The sequence below is a fragment of the Diabrotica virgifera genome, chromosome 4, assembly GCF_917563875.1.
Source record: "Diabrotica virgifera virgifera chromosome 4, PGI_DIABVI_V3a".
In the NCBI taxonomy this organism is placed as follows: domain Eukaryota; kingdom Metazoa; phylum Arthropoda; class Insecta; order Coleoptera; family Chrysomelidae; genus Diabrotica; species Diabrotica virgifera.
This window is the reverse complement of record NC_065446.1, coordinates 180040086-180058984: the sequence shown is the minus strand read 5'-3', so window position 1 is coordinate 180058984 and position 18899 is coordinate 180040086. Positions and strand designations below refer to the sequence as shown.

At 33.2% G+C, this 18899-nt stretch overlaps 1 protein-coding gene across 1 annotated transcript in view; it reads left to right on the top strand.

Moving 5' to 3' along the window:
• Positions 1–18899, top strand: part of LOC126883273 (neuroplastin) — a 221750-nt gene that overhangs the window by 84731 nt on the left and 118120 nt on the right. Inside the window, exon 2 of the mRNA XM_050648608.1 lies at positions 2516–2618. Within this exon, the coding sequence (XP_050504565.1) occupies positions 2516–2618 (103 nt within the window). The remainder of the gene's footprint in view (positions 1–2515; positions 2619–18899) is intronic.

Sequence of the window (18899 nt, the reverse complement as noted above, 5' to 3'; positions counted from 1 at the left end):
AATAATAACATAAGAATTATTGTGCATTTAATGGTAAAAGCATATAATTTGGACCACACACACTACACATACAAAGATTCCAATTTAAATATGGAGCCACCTCAGATTTTGTCTTTTACAAACATGCCGGGCATTCAAAATGAATCTGCCGCCCATAGGTACATGGGAACATACGTTATGCATTTATTAAATGGTAATTAACATAACTAAAAGTTCAAAATATTTCCTAAAAAATATTTTTTCTCTCTTCTCTTAGTCCTAAGCCTTTCTACCTTTAGGTGTAAGGCTAAATATTTTTTCACTTTTTTCAATTACGGTATTATCTTTTTGAAAAACTAATGTATACAGGGTGAAAGAATTGAAAAAGAAACAACATATTTTTACATAAAAAAACAGTAAAACCACAACTTCTGGCAAACCGATTCTTCCGGTTCAAGACTACGATCTTGTTTATCAAAAAAAGATCCTTGATGCCAAATTTGGCTGAAATCGGACTCGTGCTATTTGCTACTTGTCATATTTATATGTATAGTCGCCATTTTGAATGCCCGCTATTTTTGTAAAAGGGACAAAAACTGAGAGTGCCTCATATAAATTTGAACCTTTATATGTGTAGTATATGTGGTTCAAATTATATGCTTCTACCATTAAATGCACAATAATTCTTATAATATTTGCACGAATCTGCCGCACGGTAATTAACATAACTAAAAAGTTCAAAATATTTCCTAAAAAATATTTTTACGCTTTTTTCATTGGTGTTATTAGCTTTTTGAAAAATTAATACATACAGGGTGAAGGAATTGAAAAAAAAACAATATATTTTTACATAAAAACCAGGAAAAACACAACTTCTGGTAAACCGATTCTTCCCGTTCAAGACCTTGATCTTATACATCAAAAAAAGGAACCTGCATACCAAATTTGGTTAAAATCTGACGTCTCGTTCAAAAGTTATCGTGCTATTAGTTACATGTAGGTATAGTCGCCATTTTGAATGCCCGCCATTTTTGTAAAGGCAAAATCTCAGATGGCCTCCTATCTAAATTTGAACCTTTATATGTGTAGTATATGTGGTCCAAATTATATACTTCTATCATTAAATGCACAATTGTTTCACATATCGGCTGCACTATTGGGAATTGAGGTGGATTGATCCGAGTGGATCAGAAACAACACTATATCACCCCAATGCTCCAGACTCCAGACCATCCCCAGCCCCCGATAGCACGCTTGATTCGCTGTATGGACTACAAATCGGCAAAATGCTTGTCATATGGGAGTCCTGGGTACAAAAATTCTCACATACTTATCCTATAGTAAAATTCACGAGTACATTTCAGTGCAGTATAATTAGAAGTAAATGTAACATTTAAAGCGCGTGATACACACGCAAACTTTAAGTACGCGGGTTTAAAGATCGCGGACTTACTCGGCTCGCCGTCGGTGATACACGGCAGACTTAAAGTACGCGGTTTTAAAGATCGCGGTCGCCGTCGGTGTTTTGTGCTATTTAGGAATTTTATCGTATTATATACTTCGTATCGTATCCTATCGTGTTATATATTTTTAATACTAATAAAAAAAGACGAAATCGAAAAGTGTAGGTAACAACCAAAATATCATAGATAAGAGGGTAATATTTTCATCAGGAGGATAAAAGAGACTATAAATAATTAAACTTACTCAAAAAGAGGTCCTTATAGGTAACATATCCACAGGGTGCCGGGCGGTGGGTTGAAAAATTGTTAAAACAATTTTTTTTTAAACAAATTCAAAAAATAATTTTTTTACTTCGAACAAATTTTTTTAGATATTTTTGACATTCTGAGCAGAAAAGATCTCTTGTGATTTTTCTCTAAAATTGATTGTTGTCGAGTTATACGCGATTTAAAATTTGAAAAATGCGAGAATGGCCATTAACAACAATTAATTTTAGAGAAAAATCACGAGACCTTTTTTGCTCAGAATAACCAAGTTATCTAAAAAAAAATCGTTCTCAATGAAAAAATTATTTTTGTGAAATTGTTTAAAAAAAAATTGTTTAAACAATTTTTCGACCACGGCACTGCCCGCTACCCTGTGGATGTGTTATAAGGACCTCTTTTTGAGTAAGTTTGTGCAAAAAATCGAATCGGAATAATTTCGCTAGCGGGGGCGACGATACAGTTGGACTGTAGAGCTAATTGTTAATAATTAAAAATAGCAGCTTTTTAATAAAATAATGACAAAAATCTTTCCAGGACCTTGAAGAAAGCGTTTAAAACTTGATTTTAACACTTTTTGAATTTCATAATAATTTTTAATCGAGTTATTAAGCTTTGAAAATGGCCATTTTCGCATTTTTCAAATTATTAAACTCGACAACAATCAATTTTAGACAAAATTAAATTTCTGTTGTTGTGTAATTTGTAAATATAAATTATATGCGGACTGTATTCGTAGACTCAAATTGTAAAGAAGTCTTTTTATTAATTAAGCTGTTATCATATACTTACAATATTCTTTGTTTCAGTTCAACTAGCGGCTAAAGAAAAAACTGTAATATTTACACCAAAACATCAGTTTACGATATCTTGTAATGTATCCGAAGCAGAGGGAACACCAGAGATCATATGGTAAGTTTTTTTCAAAATTTTCCAGAACTACCTTGTCCAAAACTATTTCACCATTTTCGCCGTTGGTAATACAACACGTAGTAGAAAAATGTGCGTCTAGAATAAATACCTACATCTAAGTATAAATATACAGAGTGAGTTTTATGTATTCTTCTTCTTTAGGTACCGTCTCCTCTATGGAGGTTGGTAATCATCACAGCTATTTTCACTTTTGAGATTGCAGCTCTGAACAAGTCGATGGAACTGCAATCATACCACTTTCTCAGATGTTGAGCCAGGAAATGCGTCTTCTTCCAATACTTCGTTTTCCCTGTATTTTTCTTTGCATTATGGTTTGTAGCAACACATTTATCCGCTCTTATAACGTGGCCGAGATATTGTAACTTTCTTATCTTAATCGTATTCATGATTTCCTTTTCCTTTTTCATCTTTCTGAGCACCTCAACATTTGTTATTTGGTCTAACTTATAACGATCGGATGGACAAGGGGTCATGAAGGCTGAACCAGAAGGATCAGGACGATATTATCCTTAGATGGGATAAGGAATGACCGAAGATGGAAAGGTCCAATCGTTTACATTGACGAAACAAAGGCCACGTTGCTCAGTCGGAAGAGATGTGGGCGTGGTTCTTTGGGTTTGGGCTTCTGTTACAATGAAAGATGTTAAATTAATAAATAATGATATGCGAATAGAGCTAATGAAACGACGAGAGACAAAAGATAAATAGATAACATTAACTGATGGTTTGACTCATGGACTCTAAGAAAACGTAAACACTGAATACACAAACAAAAAAACAGAGGGCGCCAGGTATTGTGACCAACAAATACTCACAGGAACAATTAACGATACGTAACGCAACAAAGAAATTAGTAACTCTACTACGACACTTATGCTACAAAAGAAAAATTAGCAACGCTGCTACAACAACACAATAATATTCTAGTCTTGAGCTGTAAATAATAATTAAATAAAATTCAACATCGTACACTTTAATAAAACATTTATTAAAATACTCAATGAAATCTCTTAATATTCACATAATATATGCAAATGACTCGTAAAAACGTCAACCGCAAAAATAAAAATTACACAATAATCATTTAAAAATGGTGAACAAATTGCATATAAATTGGTGTATTCACCAACACAGCAAAACTAACAAAATACGAAATGGAAAATGTAAGTGAACGAATAACTCTTATTCACAACAAAAAAATAAACTGAATAGTTACCCAAAAAAATAAAAAGTCGATACTCTAAATAAAATTTAAAATTCTTACCGTTCACTTACAAACAATAAAAAGGAAAGAGCTCTTTGCTTAAATCATAAATCTAATACTTATTAATACTCAAAAAATTTACATGATGAAAATGTCTTTTATTTAAATGTTAAAAATAAAAAACAAGTGACCGGCACATACGTAAATGTCACTATTAACACTAAATGAGCTAAAACTGTCAATGAGCTTATCCCACGGAAGAAACACAAACATAAGATCCTTGCTCTGGACACGCGAGAAGACATCTCTAAATAAGAATGCGTAACTTACGTGAAACAGATGTAGGGATGCCCTTACAGGCATTCCTTATCTAGGCCCGGTCATATTATACCCAGCGGCAAAGTCGAAATAAAAGGAGCGACAGAGAATAGCTTTGGCCACAGTCCATAGTGTATTGTGGATTCAGATATTTACTAGCGATAGGTGGTAGCTGGGACTTGGGATCAGCCCTGTGAACAAAATTAATTATTCACAGCGAGTGTTCTATGAAGAAAAAGGGTTTTTAACGACTTACCAGACTAGTCCAGGCTGGTCCATCACAAAACAACTAACGTTCACCACATGACTCAAACAACTCAACTTACTGCAACAAAGTTTAACTCACGAATGCCCAGATTTCACAGATATCTGTTTAAATAAGAACTGACGGCGTGAGTACGCGACTTTGTCAACGGCCGTGAAAGAAATGCAAAAAAGTGCCTTAATAACACCCGTAAAGGGCTTAGCAACCCCAACACTTAAAATGAGTTATGAGATGCAAGGCCGATATCTTTTACAAAAAAGCTATTAAAGTCTAACATTTTGCGTGAGAATCGCATCTATCGATAGCGACACATGTGATTCTAAGAAAAACACGCCGATAGAGACTCTAAAATCTAATCAGTTAAGCCAAAAGCCGTGAAGGTATGGGGGACCGGATTAAAATCTACACTGGGAAAACTTAAACGTTACAAACTTATTTTTAATATTCTTCGGTAGATCTACATCTCGAATGCTTTAAGGCGATCGCTTATTTCTGTCTTTAGGGTCCAGGCCTCCACCCCGTACAGCAGCACCGAAAACACATATGAACGTAATATTCTTATTTTGAGTTGCAAACTAAGGTCTCTATTGCATAATACTTGATGTATTCTTCTTCTTGCTTAAAGTTCCGCTCCTATCGGAGATTGGAAATCATTCTGGCAACTATAATTTTGTTGGTTACGCGCCGGAAATCAATTTGTTGAGTTCAATTGAGCTGTAATCAAACCATTCATGGAGATTGCGTAGCCACGAGATTTTACGTCTTCCTACTCTTCTTCTGCCTTTGATTTTGCTCTGCATTATATTCCTTAATAGTTCGTATTTTTCACCTCTCATGATGTGCCCCAAGTATTCCAACTTCCTGATTTTTATGGAATTTAAAACTTCGCATTGTTTTCCTAGTTGTTCGAGCTCTTGTGCGTTTGTTATACGATCTGTCCATGATATTTTCAGAATACGTCTATAACACCACACGAATGCTTCCAGGTTTTTAATGTTGGATTGTTTTAGTGTCCATACCTCAACCCCATACAAAAGGGTGGAGAAAATATAACAACGAAGCATTCTTATCCGGAGCGTTATATTGATATTGCGATTACAGAAAAGTTTCCTCATTCTGTTAAAAATAGATCGTGCAATTTCAATGCGGCATCTTATTTCTTTTGCCTGATCAGTATCTTCTGTGATCCATGCTTCAAGGTATTTGTACGAAGATATATGCTCAATTTCTGTATTATCCAGTACTAGTCTAACTCTGCTGTTTTGTGCTTTTGTAAATACCATGAACTTGGTTTTCTTCAAATTTATTTTTAGTCCATAATCGTTGCAATGTATATTTAGTTGTTGAGCAAGGTGTTGCAATTCTTCCAGTGTTCCCGCTAGAAGTACGGTATCGTCAGCATATCTTATATTATTAAGTGGCTCACCGTTTATTATTAGGCCTTCATTGACTTCGGCCAGTGCTAATTCTGAGATGGCTTCACTATATAAATTAAATAACAATGGTGATAAAATACACCCTTGGCGCACCCCACGACGAATCTGGATATCATCAGTCAGTTCATTTTCAACTTTCACTTTTGCTGTTTGATTCCAATAGAGGTTACATATAATTCTAATGTCTCTACTGTCTATGTTTTTATTTAACAAAATTTCTTTGAGACGATTATGCTGCACTTTGTCAAATGCCTTCTCAAAATCAATGAAACAGGCATATACTTCCTGATTCATATCTAGGCATCTCTGCGAAAGAACACTTACTGCAAACAGTGCGTCCCGTGTTCCCAGACCTTTCCTAAATCCCATTTGTGTATCACTTATGCCTTCGTCTAATTTCTTATGTATTCTATTGTGAATCATTTTTAAAAACAATTTCAAGACATGACTCATTAAGGCTATGGTGCGATGTTCATTGTACTCCTTTGCATTGGCTTTTTTGGGTAGCAGTATAAATGTCGATGGAGCCATTCTTTAGGTATTATACCTGTTATATATGTGGTGTTAAATAAATCCAAAAGAAGGTCAATAGATTCAGTATCCACTTTATGTATGGAACGCCTCAATTATCTCGGAAACAACTGCACGATTTTTATAGATTTTGGTGGGTAAAGGTCTTCTAATGCGGCCGATATTATAGTGGTTGTCAGATCTTCAGTTTTTCTGAAAATCTAATGAAATTTCTTATTTCAAATGAAACACCCAGTATATTTTTTGTGGTTTGAAGTCCTTAAGAAATACCGATTATTTTTTATGTAATGTTCCCTATACCTCAATGCCGTAATTTCGAAGTTATTGCTACATTAAATATAATTGCTACATTAAGTGTTTATTTTAAAACAATATTTTAAACAGATTATAAAAATCAATTTTTTCGGCCCGGGCGGACATTATTTTAGGTTCTTTGGGGCATTGGGAACCGTAAATTGTTAATTAACAAATTACTTAATTGGTGCTAAACTATTCGTTCATAGGTCTGGATCCCGCGTATGAAAAAAAAAAGTTGATTAATAGCAAGCTGAAAATTTGTTAATAGATTAGGGGTGTCTAGTCGGACAAACTTTGATATATGGGAACACTGGAACAGGGGAAGTTTTAATTGTGGAACAGATTAAAAATTTGGAACTGTCAGACCACGAAAACGGCACATGTATTTTGTCCGACAGAACAGACCTAAACTCTCCGAACAGAGATTAAACTCTCATGCAAAAATCAGACTGATATTTATCACCAAATGGGCGTTTTAATGAGTGGAACATGTGGAATATGTCAAATGACAGGAATTATGACAGGTGATAAATAGTAGTCTGATTTTTGCATGAGAGTTTAATCTCTGTTCGGAGAGTTTAAGTCTGTTCTGTCGGACAAAATAAATGTGCCGTTTTCGTGGCCTGACCGTTCCAAATTTTTAACCTGTTCCACAATTAAAACTGCCCCTGTTCCAGTGTTCTATATATCAAAGTTTATCCGACTAGACACCCTTAAGCTATTAACAAATTTTCAGCTTGCTATTAATCAACTTTTTTTTCATACGCGGGATCCAGACCTATCAATTTCCACCGGCTTCTGGAAATAGAATCTATACCAAAAAAAATTTTACGTCACCAAGTTATTTATTTATTGATAAATAATTACTTACATAAAGTTTTAGTCGAAAATAAAATATTTTGTTGGGAAAACCCGAAAAATTTTCGTCGAACAAATCGGGAAAACTATGCAGAATTAAATTACGGTGAATTTTTATATAGGTGTTTTTGGTGTAAAGTTAAAATCTTCGGAGTTACAGAGCAACAATTGAAAAAAAAACACGATTTCGGAGCGCTAATTTGTTTATAAAAAAATATCACACAATGCCCTTTTTTTCTGAGTTCATAGACAGTTGTTTTCATTTTTGTGCCAATCTCTTCCCAACCATGTTTTTTTTTATTTTGTTATAATATCTGGATTCTTTGGGTCCCATAATATTTCGTTTTCTCGATAATTTGAGTACTAAACTATTTTCATCGGTCCATTCCATCTTGATGTACTGAATTTTATGAATATAAACAATGACTGCAACGCCGAAAGGTTTACAAACTAACGACGTACTTTCGACGAACATTTCCTTTGATGCGGTTCGGTACGCTGTTTGGAGCATGTCTGTACGCACTTTAAAGCCGCGTCCTCACTGGTAAAAATTTTTGATGCACCAGCTATTCGTCGCAAATATTTGCGAGCTCGAGGTAAATTGTGCTAATGTGCACGTGTTCGTCGCATAAATCGGACGCAAGAATTTTCGACGCACACAACTCACACGCTCCATCGGTTGTCGGTTTTTGAGCGAAGATCAAAGGATTTGCGTCGCATACGGTTTGCAGTGTGAACGGGCGGACGCTGCGTTATTTACTCTACACAACCTGAGCCGACGCGCAAAACGAACGATAAACAAATTTTCGGTGGTCGAGCAGTTAAATCTGCGACGCTCGTAAAAATTTACCAGTGAGGACACGGCTTAAAATGCGAATTTTACACACCCCTCTTTCTAAACCAATCACTGGTCAGTAATCATATTTTCAATAATCAATTGATTTAAAATTGAACTATCAATTCAATAGTGTCATAAAAACAATAACCTATATCCATTATTCAGTGCGATAAAATTGAATTTGACGATTATTTTTTTCTCATCTACTATATTTTTTTCAAATTTATTACACTTTTATGACTCTGGCACAATAATCTCACTATCCAGGGTTATGAACACTGGGTGGACTACAAATTTGATTTATCCTGAAACACAAATAGCTATTAACTAATTTCTCTACGAAATTGTACATGATTGATCTATCTGCTATCGAAATGATGCATCGAGAGATTCTGATAGCGCTGATATAACTAATATTTGAATGAAAGCTCAGAGACTATGAGTTAGTCAATTTGATTGTTCGGTTATTTTTGGTCGGCCGTGCCGGTTCGGTGTCTGGGAAAACGATTGTCGATCATGTTCAAATTAAACATCGTGGTTTCGTCTTCGTCTATTCTAATGCCAGCTGAACAACTGAACTGTGGTTTGTGTCAAAACGGACTAGTTTTACACAAATAATAATTCAAGACGGGCTCTAGTCATAATATACAGTGCTTTCATAAAGTGCGAAAATTCTCACCAAACAGCGCTTTTCATTCACAGGCACTCGTAATTGTTTTTTTCACCTGGCAGGTAGAAAATCTAACCAAAGAAAAACCTGTCTTTTTTAAAGTCCATTCATTTTACAGATTCCCAACTGTAAACAAACGCGCATGGAAGCTAAACAGGGTCGTCCTGAAGTGTATCTTAAAAACCAACACGCTACCTACAATTTGAATTTGCAGACTGACCAGTTTGGACCTGTAAAATGAGAATCCGCCTCGTTTAGTGCAATAAATTACATTTAACAGCCTCTTGACGAATGACACAGTGCGAATAGTACACGTGCGTTTGTTTATATTTAGTTGGGAATTTGCTATTTGAATGTGGTTTAGAATATTAGAATTTTAGAATAGATGCACCCCCTGAAAATAACCCTGGGGCGCCCATTTTGCAAAATTAGAATTCCTCGCAAATCGCCTGACTTGTTTATTTTCTTTATATTTCAATATTTAAATTTACTTTAAAATCACCTCGAAGATATTTTTTGTAATAACAATTTTTACCCTTTCTTCAACTTTGGGGGGATTTTTGGGGAAAATGACCGCTACCCTCCAGACAGACCGGCATTTTTATATTAGACTATCATGGAAGAGTTACTTACCTGAAAAATTTTCAGATTGTCTCAAATACCTATCCAAAAATGTCGTAACAGCTATCGGACCAGAAACAGAAAAATCGATATATAGATGCCTTTAGGATGTACCTATGTATACAGACGGATGCTGAGAAGTCATTATATGGGTACAACTGTTAACAACGATGAGGTACTTCGACACATGAGTAAACAAACAGAATTACTAAGCATGTTCAATGAAAGAAAAAAACAATACTTGGATCATGTGTTGAGAAGTGTTACTTCGGATCATATTATAAAGTAAAGTACAAGCAAAAAGATCAATAGGAAGACGCCAGAACTCAGGCTGCAAGACTTGAGGAGACGGCGGAACAACAAGAAGAAGATTTTGTAATACTAGATCATTTTAATATTTTCTTGCGTAGTACGTTTATCACATTTAGGCAAGGCGCCCATTGGGACGCATGCGATATATCCCACGTAGGGCAGCACAAACCACACATTGCACGAAATTTATGGGCTGAGTCGGCTACACGCATATTGTCACACAATTCACACAGTAGTTGACGCATCTGAGCGACGCATCTTTTTTTGGCATTCGTGGCCTACGCTGTGCTATGTCTTAACATGCGGGCGTGCAATGCTGTCCACACGACACAGAAACATGAGGTGTGCTGCCCTGCGTAGGTGGTGTCGCATGTGTCTCAATGTGCACCTTGTCTTAAACTCACGTCACCACCTCTTCACCATGTCATATGGTACTACAGATTCCCTAATGTATCCACCAAATCTTTGAATTTCCGTTGGAGGGTGAGTGGTGGCGCGAAGAGATAATAGTGTAAATGGAGTGTAGAGATAGTATACGTTGTTTTTTGGTTTTCCTCGTGATATTGCACTCACTTTGAGGTTATACAGGGTGTTAGTAAATAAGTATGAAAAATTTTAAGGGCTAATTCTACATGCAAAATGAATGCCGGTTTGCTTTATAAACATAATATGTCCGCAAATGCTTATTTTCCGAGATACGGGGTGTTGAAATTTTTATTTCAAACTGCCAATTTATTTATTGCTCTAAGACCAGTTGAGCTATGAAAATGAAATTTGGTGAGTTTTAGGAGGTAGTTATTACGCATTTTTTGACATACAACTAAGTATTTTGTATTCATCATTGGCGCGCCTACGGGTAATGGTCTGAATTTTTTTTAAAGAAAGAAAATAGTACGCCACTGAGATATTTCGAATTAAAAATTATTTTTAAATTCCACGTCTAATTTATGATTAAAAACCTTTCTTGCCTTTTTTGCATATGGTGAACCGTTTTTATGCAGAAAAATAAAACATCTTGACGCGTATTTTTCATTTTTTGAATACATTATCAAGAAATATCCAATAATAATACTAAACTGGAACAGTAACAGAAAATATTACTAATAAGATTTTAACTAGGTGCAGAGCTACAACAAATGTTAAAAAAGACCTCCTTTAGAGGTTATAGAAGAATTTTATATTCATCATTGGCGCGCATACGGGTAATGGTCTGAATTTTTTTAAGAGAAAAATAGTACGCCACTGATATATGTCAAATTAAAAATCATTTTTGAATTGCTGGTCCAATTTATGACAAAAATCTTTCTTGCCTTTTTTTCATATGCGGCGCCGTTTTTATGTAAAAAAATAAAACATCTTAACGTTTACAAAGTATTTGAACTAAGTTTCTGTGCATATGGAAACTACGAGTACCTCAAATACTTTGTAAGTTAAGTTTTTTATTTAAGTTAAGATGTTTTATTTTTTTGTATAAAAACGGCGCCTCGTATGAAAAAAGGTAAGAAAGATTTTTTGTCGTAAATTGAACGAGGAATTCAAAAATGATTTTTAGTTTGACATATCTCAGTGGCGTACTATTTTTTTCTTCAAAAAATTTAGACCATTACCCGTACGCGCGCCAATAAAATTCTTCTGTTACCTGTAAAGGAGATCATTTTAAACATTTTTTGCAGCTTTGCACCTAGTTGAAATCTTATTAGTAATATTTTCTGTTATTGTTGTAGTTTAGTATTATTATATTGGATAGTTGTTAATGATGTATTAAGAAATGAAAAATACATTGGATAGTTGTTGATGATGTATTAAGAAATGAAAAATACGCGCCAAGATGTTTTATTTTTCTGCATAGAAACGGTGCATTATATGAAAAAAAGGCAAGAAAAGTTTTTTATGAAAAATTAAAAGTGGAATCTGTTTAGCAACAATATTATAATATCGATATTCTTAAAGAATAAAGCTATAACGTATTAAAAAAATCTCTAAAATCGGACAACAGGTTTAGGAAATATGAGACAATAAAAATGTCCCATTTTTAAGGTGGTGCGTTAATTTTGGCGCTTAGTGTGTATACAGTATTCACCGCAAAATACAAGCAGGCACCTGTTGCATCGTACAGGTTTAATGCAGGTCAGCGATATATTCGTAAACTATAACTAAATAATAATTAAGTACTTAATTTTTGATATCGGCGATTTTGCATTCAAATTATACTTTAATATTTTAAACTTAAAAATTACTAAATTTAATTTTAATCTTAAAGATTTTTAGATCTAAATAATAAAAACTAAAAAAATTAATTGTGTTACTCATTTGTAAAATTTCGAATGCATTATTAATTTTTTAATTGTTATTTATACCTTCAAAAATTAAAATAAACATCAAAAAATTATATTGATTTGTACAAACTAAAAAACGTGGTTACCAAAAAGGTAGATACATATTTAACAAGTATAAAAAAGCGCCGAGAACTCCCAAGCTAAAAACGAAAAATGACTATTTTCAAGAAAAGCACCAGCAAAAAATATTATTATTGAGGTTACCAAGGGCCTAAATTAAAGATCAAACCTTCTTGTATCCGATCCCGATGTGTATTTGGCTGTCGCGTGTCTGGACTATATTATAGTCCAGAGTCCAGACGCGCGACAACCCGAGCGCCTGCCCTGTTATAAGCGCTGCATTAACAATTAAAAAAAATAGTTTAAAATAAAATAAGCCCAAAATGCTCATCGGGAACGGATAAAAGAAGGTCTGAACTTTAATTTAGGCACTTGGTAACCTCAAAAATATTATTTTTCGCTGGTGCTTTTGGCCCTTGAAAATCGCCATTTATCGTTTTTTTTTTCAATTTTAAATTGCTTATAACTCGAAAATGACCATTTTAAGAGAAAAATTACAAGAGACCTTTTTTGTCGAGAATGGTCCAAAAAATCCAAAAAAAATTGTTTGGGCCAAAAATATTGACTTTTGCAATTTGGTAAAAAAAAATGGTTAAAAAAAATTGGTCCACTTTTCGCGTGGGCGACTTTTTGCACCTTATTCTGGGGTGTCTCACGAATATGATTATGCAAAAAAATCTCATGGGAATATTTTTCTTTCCCAACGAACCCGCCGATTTCGCCTTGTCTTATTTAGTATTCTCACATTAACGGAACTTCTGAAGTTCCAAAGCTCTACGCTACTTACAAATTCATTGTTTACTTACAATTCATTTGTATCCACATTTGAATATGCTCTCATTTTGTACATGCGCTCGCGTTGTTTTTGTACTGCCGTAACCGTACTGGAACTTAGTTATATTGTTTAACTGTTTAATTATCTACTCGACGAGCAATGGGTGGACGTTTCGCGATTCAATTAAACAGATGTTTTGTAATTTGACGCGAATAAACGGTCCCAAATTGGTTGTTAGGTTTCTAATGGACGTTCGAATTCATTGGGTCGATAATAAAATGTAATTACTTGTAATTTTAAATATATTATGTTTATATGGGGTTAAGTAACCCAGATTTTTTTTATTTTTAATTTTGGTCGGAGAGATAGAAGCGGATTTTGCTCGTGATCATGTGATCAATAATATGGACAAATTATATAGTCTAGAGTCTAGAGAAATAAGGTTTTTGTCGGGACACTTGAGCAGCCAGGTTGCAAATGGTTTTTTTGGGTACTATATACCTAATACATTCTAAATACAAAGATGCCCGTCACAGTTCGGACGAGAATTTTAGTTATTAACAAATAAGTGTCAAAAATGGCAGTTTTCTTCGTTTAAATCGCTACAGGTAAAAATAGGGTTATTAAATATCTTATTTAGAGTACATATTTATCTTTTAGTAGATGAGCAAAGGTGTAAAATGGGAGTTTTTGAATTTTGATCTGATCATTTGTTGCTTCGCTAATTGCAAAAAAAGACTAAAATTTCGAAAATAAAAAAATTGCTATAACTTTTGCAAAACTGAACTTAAGACTTTGATATTGCACGAAAAGTTGAGTCAACCAGTACATAATATAATGCCCTTAAAATTTCAAGATTATTCGGCAATTGGTTTAAATTCTATTCAATTTGTTTATCCCAAAGAGCTTTTTGTTTGCAATGTTATTGTTTAGAAAATAATAATTATACAGCAATTCTGTGGAAACCTCTTGAAAGAAGAATACTTATATATTCAAAATGTTTCAAAAAATCAATAAAAAGTCATTTTTATCATTCCGAAAACATTTTACTAAAGTAGAGTCATTTTTGGCTCCTAAACAATTTTAATAACTTTGTTAATATTGACTGTAGAGTAAATCTACTGTGGGATTTCAAAAACTAGTATTTTTACACGAATTTTCAAAAAAAAAACACTTTTTGCGTAGGTTAAGTACGGTCAAAGTTAGCCACTTTTATTATTTAATTCACAGTTACTTCTGTGTACATAAAATTCTCCTATAGCAGTGCTAGTTACCGTACTCCTCCGAAACGGCTTGACCGATTTTTACGAAATTTTACACATATATCCTGTAGGACTGAGAATAGGTTTTAACCTATTTTTTATACCCATAAGTGGTAAGGGGGGTTGCCCCCTGTGATTTTTTTTTTATTTTTTTGGACAAAATTGTCTATCTTAATTTTGTATTATGTAGCATTAAAAAATACATACATCCCTTAATTTTCACTCTTCTATCCCCAACCACTATTTTTTAATAGCCATCTATATATTTACATCTATAAAATTCTCCTGTCGCAGTGTTAGTTGCCATGCTCCTTCAATTCTGCTTGACTGATTTTTATGAAATTATATATGTATATTCGGTAGGTCTTAGAATCGGTCGTAATCGATTTTTCATATCCCTGAGTGATAAGGGCTTGTAATGTTTGGTAGGGGTATGTATACATAACGTACTCTAAAGGACTACGAGTACATGCAAATTAAAAGAATTATGATCAAAATCCATCAACAACCTCCGGAGATATTAATCGCAGCATATGTTTGAAGAATCAATTTCATTTTTTGAGTGCACGGATTTTAATATTTCCCCTCCACCGACCACGAATCGATTTCGTTAGGACGTCATTTTTAAAGCTATATTAACCACTCTGTTGAAGATCAAAGTTTACTCAAACTTTAACACATAAACTATATACTTTTAACTTCAAAATGTCGCTAGTTAGGTTGCTTAATTGTTATAAACAAAGTAGCTGTGAATTAAATAAAAAAAAGTGAATAACTTTGACCGTAATTAACCTAGGCAGAAAGTTTATTTTTGAAAATTAGTGTAAAAATACCAGATTTTCAAATCTCAAAGTAGTTTTAATCTACAGTCAATATTAACAAAGTTAATAGCATTTAGTTAATAACAAAGCCAAAAATGAGTTCTTTAGTAAAATGTTTTCGGTATGATTAAAGTGACTTTTTAATGATTTTTTTTTAAATACGTTGAAAATATAACTATTTTTCTTTCATGTGTTTCCACAGAGTTGCTATATCATTATAATTTTCTGAACAATAACATTACAAAAAAAAGCTCTTTGGGATAAACAAATTGAATAAAATTTAAACTAATTGACGAATATTCTTAAAATTTTTTGTGCATTATACGGACTATTTTACTCAACTTTTCATGCTATTTGAAAGTCTTAAGGTCATTTTCGCAAAAGTTATAGCAATTTTTTTTATTTTCGAAATTTTAGTTTTATTTTGAAATTTCGGAAGCAACAAATGATCGGACCAAAATTCAAAAACTGCCATTTTTAACCTTTGGCCATCTACTAAAAAAAGGATACTATAAAAAAGATATTTAATTACCCTATTTTTACCTATACGCTGTGAGCTCGTACGTAGAGGGGATATTTACAAATTCGCGAGCGCCAGTAGTGACAAGTCTGTAAACCTTTACCGGAAATTTGACATAAATGTCAAAGTGATTAATTTAAAATTAAAATTAAAAACATTAATTATAAAAAATATTAGTTGGTCAAAGTTGTGGTATATATTTTTACCTTAAATATACTTACGTTTTAAATACTGAATTTAAGTTTTTTTAATGTTCCGTAATACGTAATTATAAATTAATCAATTAATCTTAGCGCCATCTACACGATAATTGTGAAAGTATCCGAAGTAAGAAATTCATATTTTTATCAATAGAACGTCAAAATGATTAGAAAAATCTTTAAAAAATCGATTACAATTTAATTACTTTTTTGCGTTGTAATTATTAAGCGATAACAATTAAATAATAAATTTAAAAATTACCGGTGAAAGTTGAATTTAGTAGTCCGCTAGGAGCGACACCAGCGAAGCTCAGAGCGTATAGCGATTTAAGTGAAAAAACTGCCATTTTTGAAACTTATTTGTTAATAACTAAAATTCTCGTCCGAACTGTGACGGGCATTTTTGTATTCATAATGTATTAGGTATATAGTACCCAAAAATCCATTTGCAACCTGGCTACTCAAGTGTCCCGAACATGGTATATTTTTGCCTTATTTCCTTGGTAGTCCTGTCGCCAGTGGAGGTACAACGGCCTCCTTAATTCAGATGGACTTACCAAGTTTTTTTTATGTATTTTGACCCGTAGAACACGAATTTTTTGGGTAACAGTTGATCCGGATGTCGATAAGATTGTTATAAACAAAGAACTTGAGGAATCACATAACAATGATTTTTCGCAAAACAAAACATTGTTTTGTATTTTTTGGGTAATTTTAAGCAAACATTGTTTTTACAAGTTTTTTCGCAGGATGCATAGTTTTCGACATAAACGCGGTTGAACTTTAAAAAAATCGAAAAATTTCAATTTCTTAACCCGAATAACTTTTGATTGAAAAATAAAATAGCAATTCTGCTTAGCGCATTTGAAAGTCCAAGTCAAATTCTATCGGTTTTGATTATGAATTAATTTTTTTATTGTTAAACAAAGCTATAAACACATAGTTATTGAATGATGTTTTCAATGCATTTCCCATTTGAAATCGAACGAGTAGGCGCGCATACAGCCAATTTCTACGTATACATACATTAAAACGCATGCATTGGGCACGGGGAACACTATGTGTTTATGGCTTTGTTTAACAAATAAAAGCTTAATTTTTAGCAATGCAAATAATCAAAACCGATAGAATTTGACTTGAACTTTCAAAAATGCAGTAAGCAGAATTGCTATTTTATTTTTTAATCAAAAGTTATTCGGGTTCAAAAATTGCACGTTTTCGATTTTTTGAAAGTTCAACCGCGTTTATCTCTAAAACTATGCATTCTACGAAAAAACTTGTAAGACCATTTTTTGTTGCGAATCACCCAAAAAATCGCTGTTATGTAATTCCTCAAGTTCTTTGTTTATAACAAACTTATCGACATCCGGATCAACTGTTACCCAAAAAATTCGTGTTCTAAAAAGTCCATCTGAATTAAGGAGGCCGTTGTACCCCCCTGGCGACAGGACTATGGTGTAATACGGGGATATGTTGTACTTTCGCTAGAAAAAATTTTAGCTCTATTTAAAATAGTTACATCTATTTTTATGCTAAAATAGAGGTTCAGAAAATTACTTTTATTTGATATTTTTTGATTTAAATATATATACTTTTTAATTTACTACATACACTTTTGAATATGGGGGTGATTCGTAAAAAATGACATAACATTTGTCACAAATTCAATATGGATTTTTTTGGCTAATTACTGATGATTCAGTAGTAATACTTGCTCAGACAGAAAATGTTAAACTTATAAAAATAATAAATTTCTGTTATTTATAAAGCATATTTTTTATTAATCACTCTATATAAAATATTTATACATAAGCCTAAACCCATAATAAACCCATCAATATCAATTAATTACTAAAACGTGAATATAAGGGGTTGCTTTCGATTAATTTTTGATGGGAGGCAATTTCGAGGGTAGTTTGCGAGCGATGAATAATGAATAAATTGACAAACTTTCGTTGTTTAATATTGATTTTGTATTTTGGATCCGAAGATTTTACACATCATTTTAATAACATTTGCGCGTTATACAGGGAAACAACAGAGATACAAAAAGGTTGTTTCATTGGGAAACGAAAATACTTGAGTGGTGAATAGAGGTCACTGAGGCGGTTCTGGATATACTACATTTATTGCCCCACCGATGTTTATAACCGGGTTACAGGGTGTTTTATGGATTTTGTCCATTTCTTTCTGGATTCATAACTTTAAAACCACTTTGTATATTTTTTTTTGATATCTGGAACACATGTGTCTCATTTAGAACTCAGAACACACAACTACTAATCCCAAGAAAAATCTAGGTCCTGATTACCAAAAAAATATAAAATCATTGTGACCCCGAGACAACACTCTGTATATTGAAATTTTCAAAATCCGTTTGCATCAAACTAAGTTATTATTATTATTATTATTATTATTATACATAAACAAGGGCAGAGGGACAAGTCCCTATTATGCCCAAAAACAAAGAAATTACATAAGTAACCTATTAGTAAATACAATAAAAAAAAAACAACAACAACAAAAAAAAAGATACAATTTGGGTTTACATAAAAAATATTTTAACTATAATAGAAAACTGTCAAGTCTGTTTTTAAATGTGTTGGTAGAGGGGGCTGAGACAATGTTATCATCCAGGTTATTCCAAATATCGAAAACTCTATTTGGTAAAAAATTCTGTCTTGGTCTCGTACAAAAGTTCTCTTTTTTCAGTTTAAATTGGTGACCTCTAAGGCGTTCATCTTGATTAATTGTAAAAATTTCGTCGAGATTTCCGAAATTAAATTTTAATATTTTAAATGTGGTTATTAAGTCGCCGCGTTGTCGGCGAAGTCCAAAAGAAGTTAGGTGGGCCATACTGAGCCTTTCTTCATAGGAAGGTCTTCTCAGTCCCAATGGAATTCGAGTGGCTTTTCTTTGGACGTTTTCCAACAAAA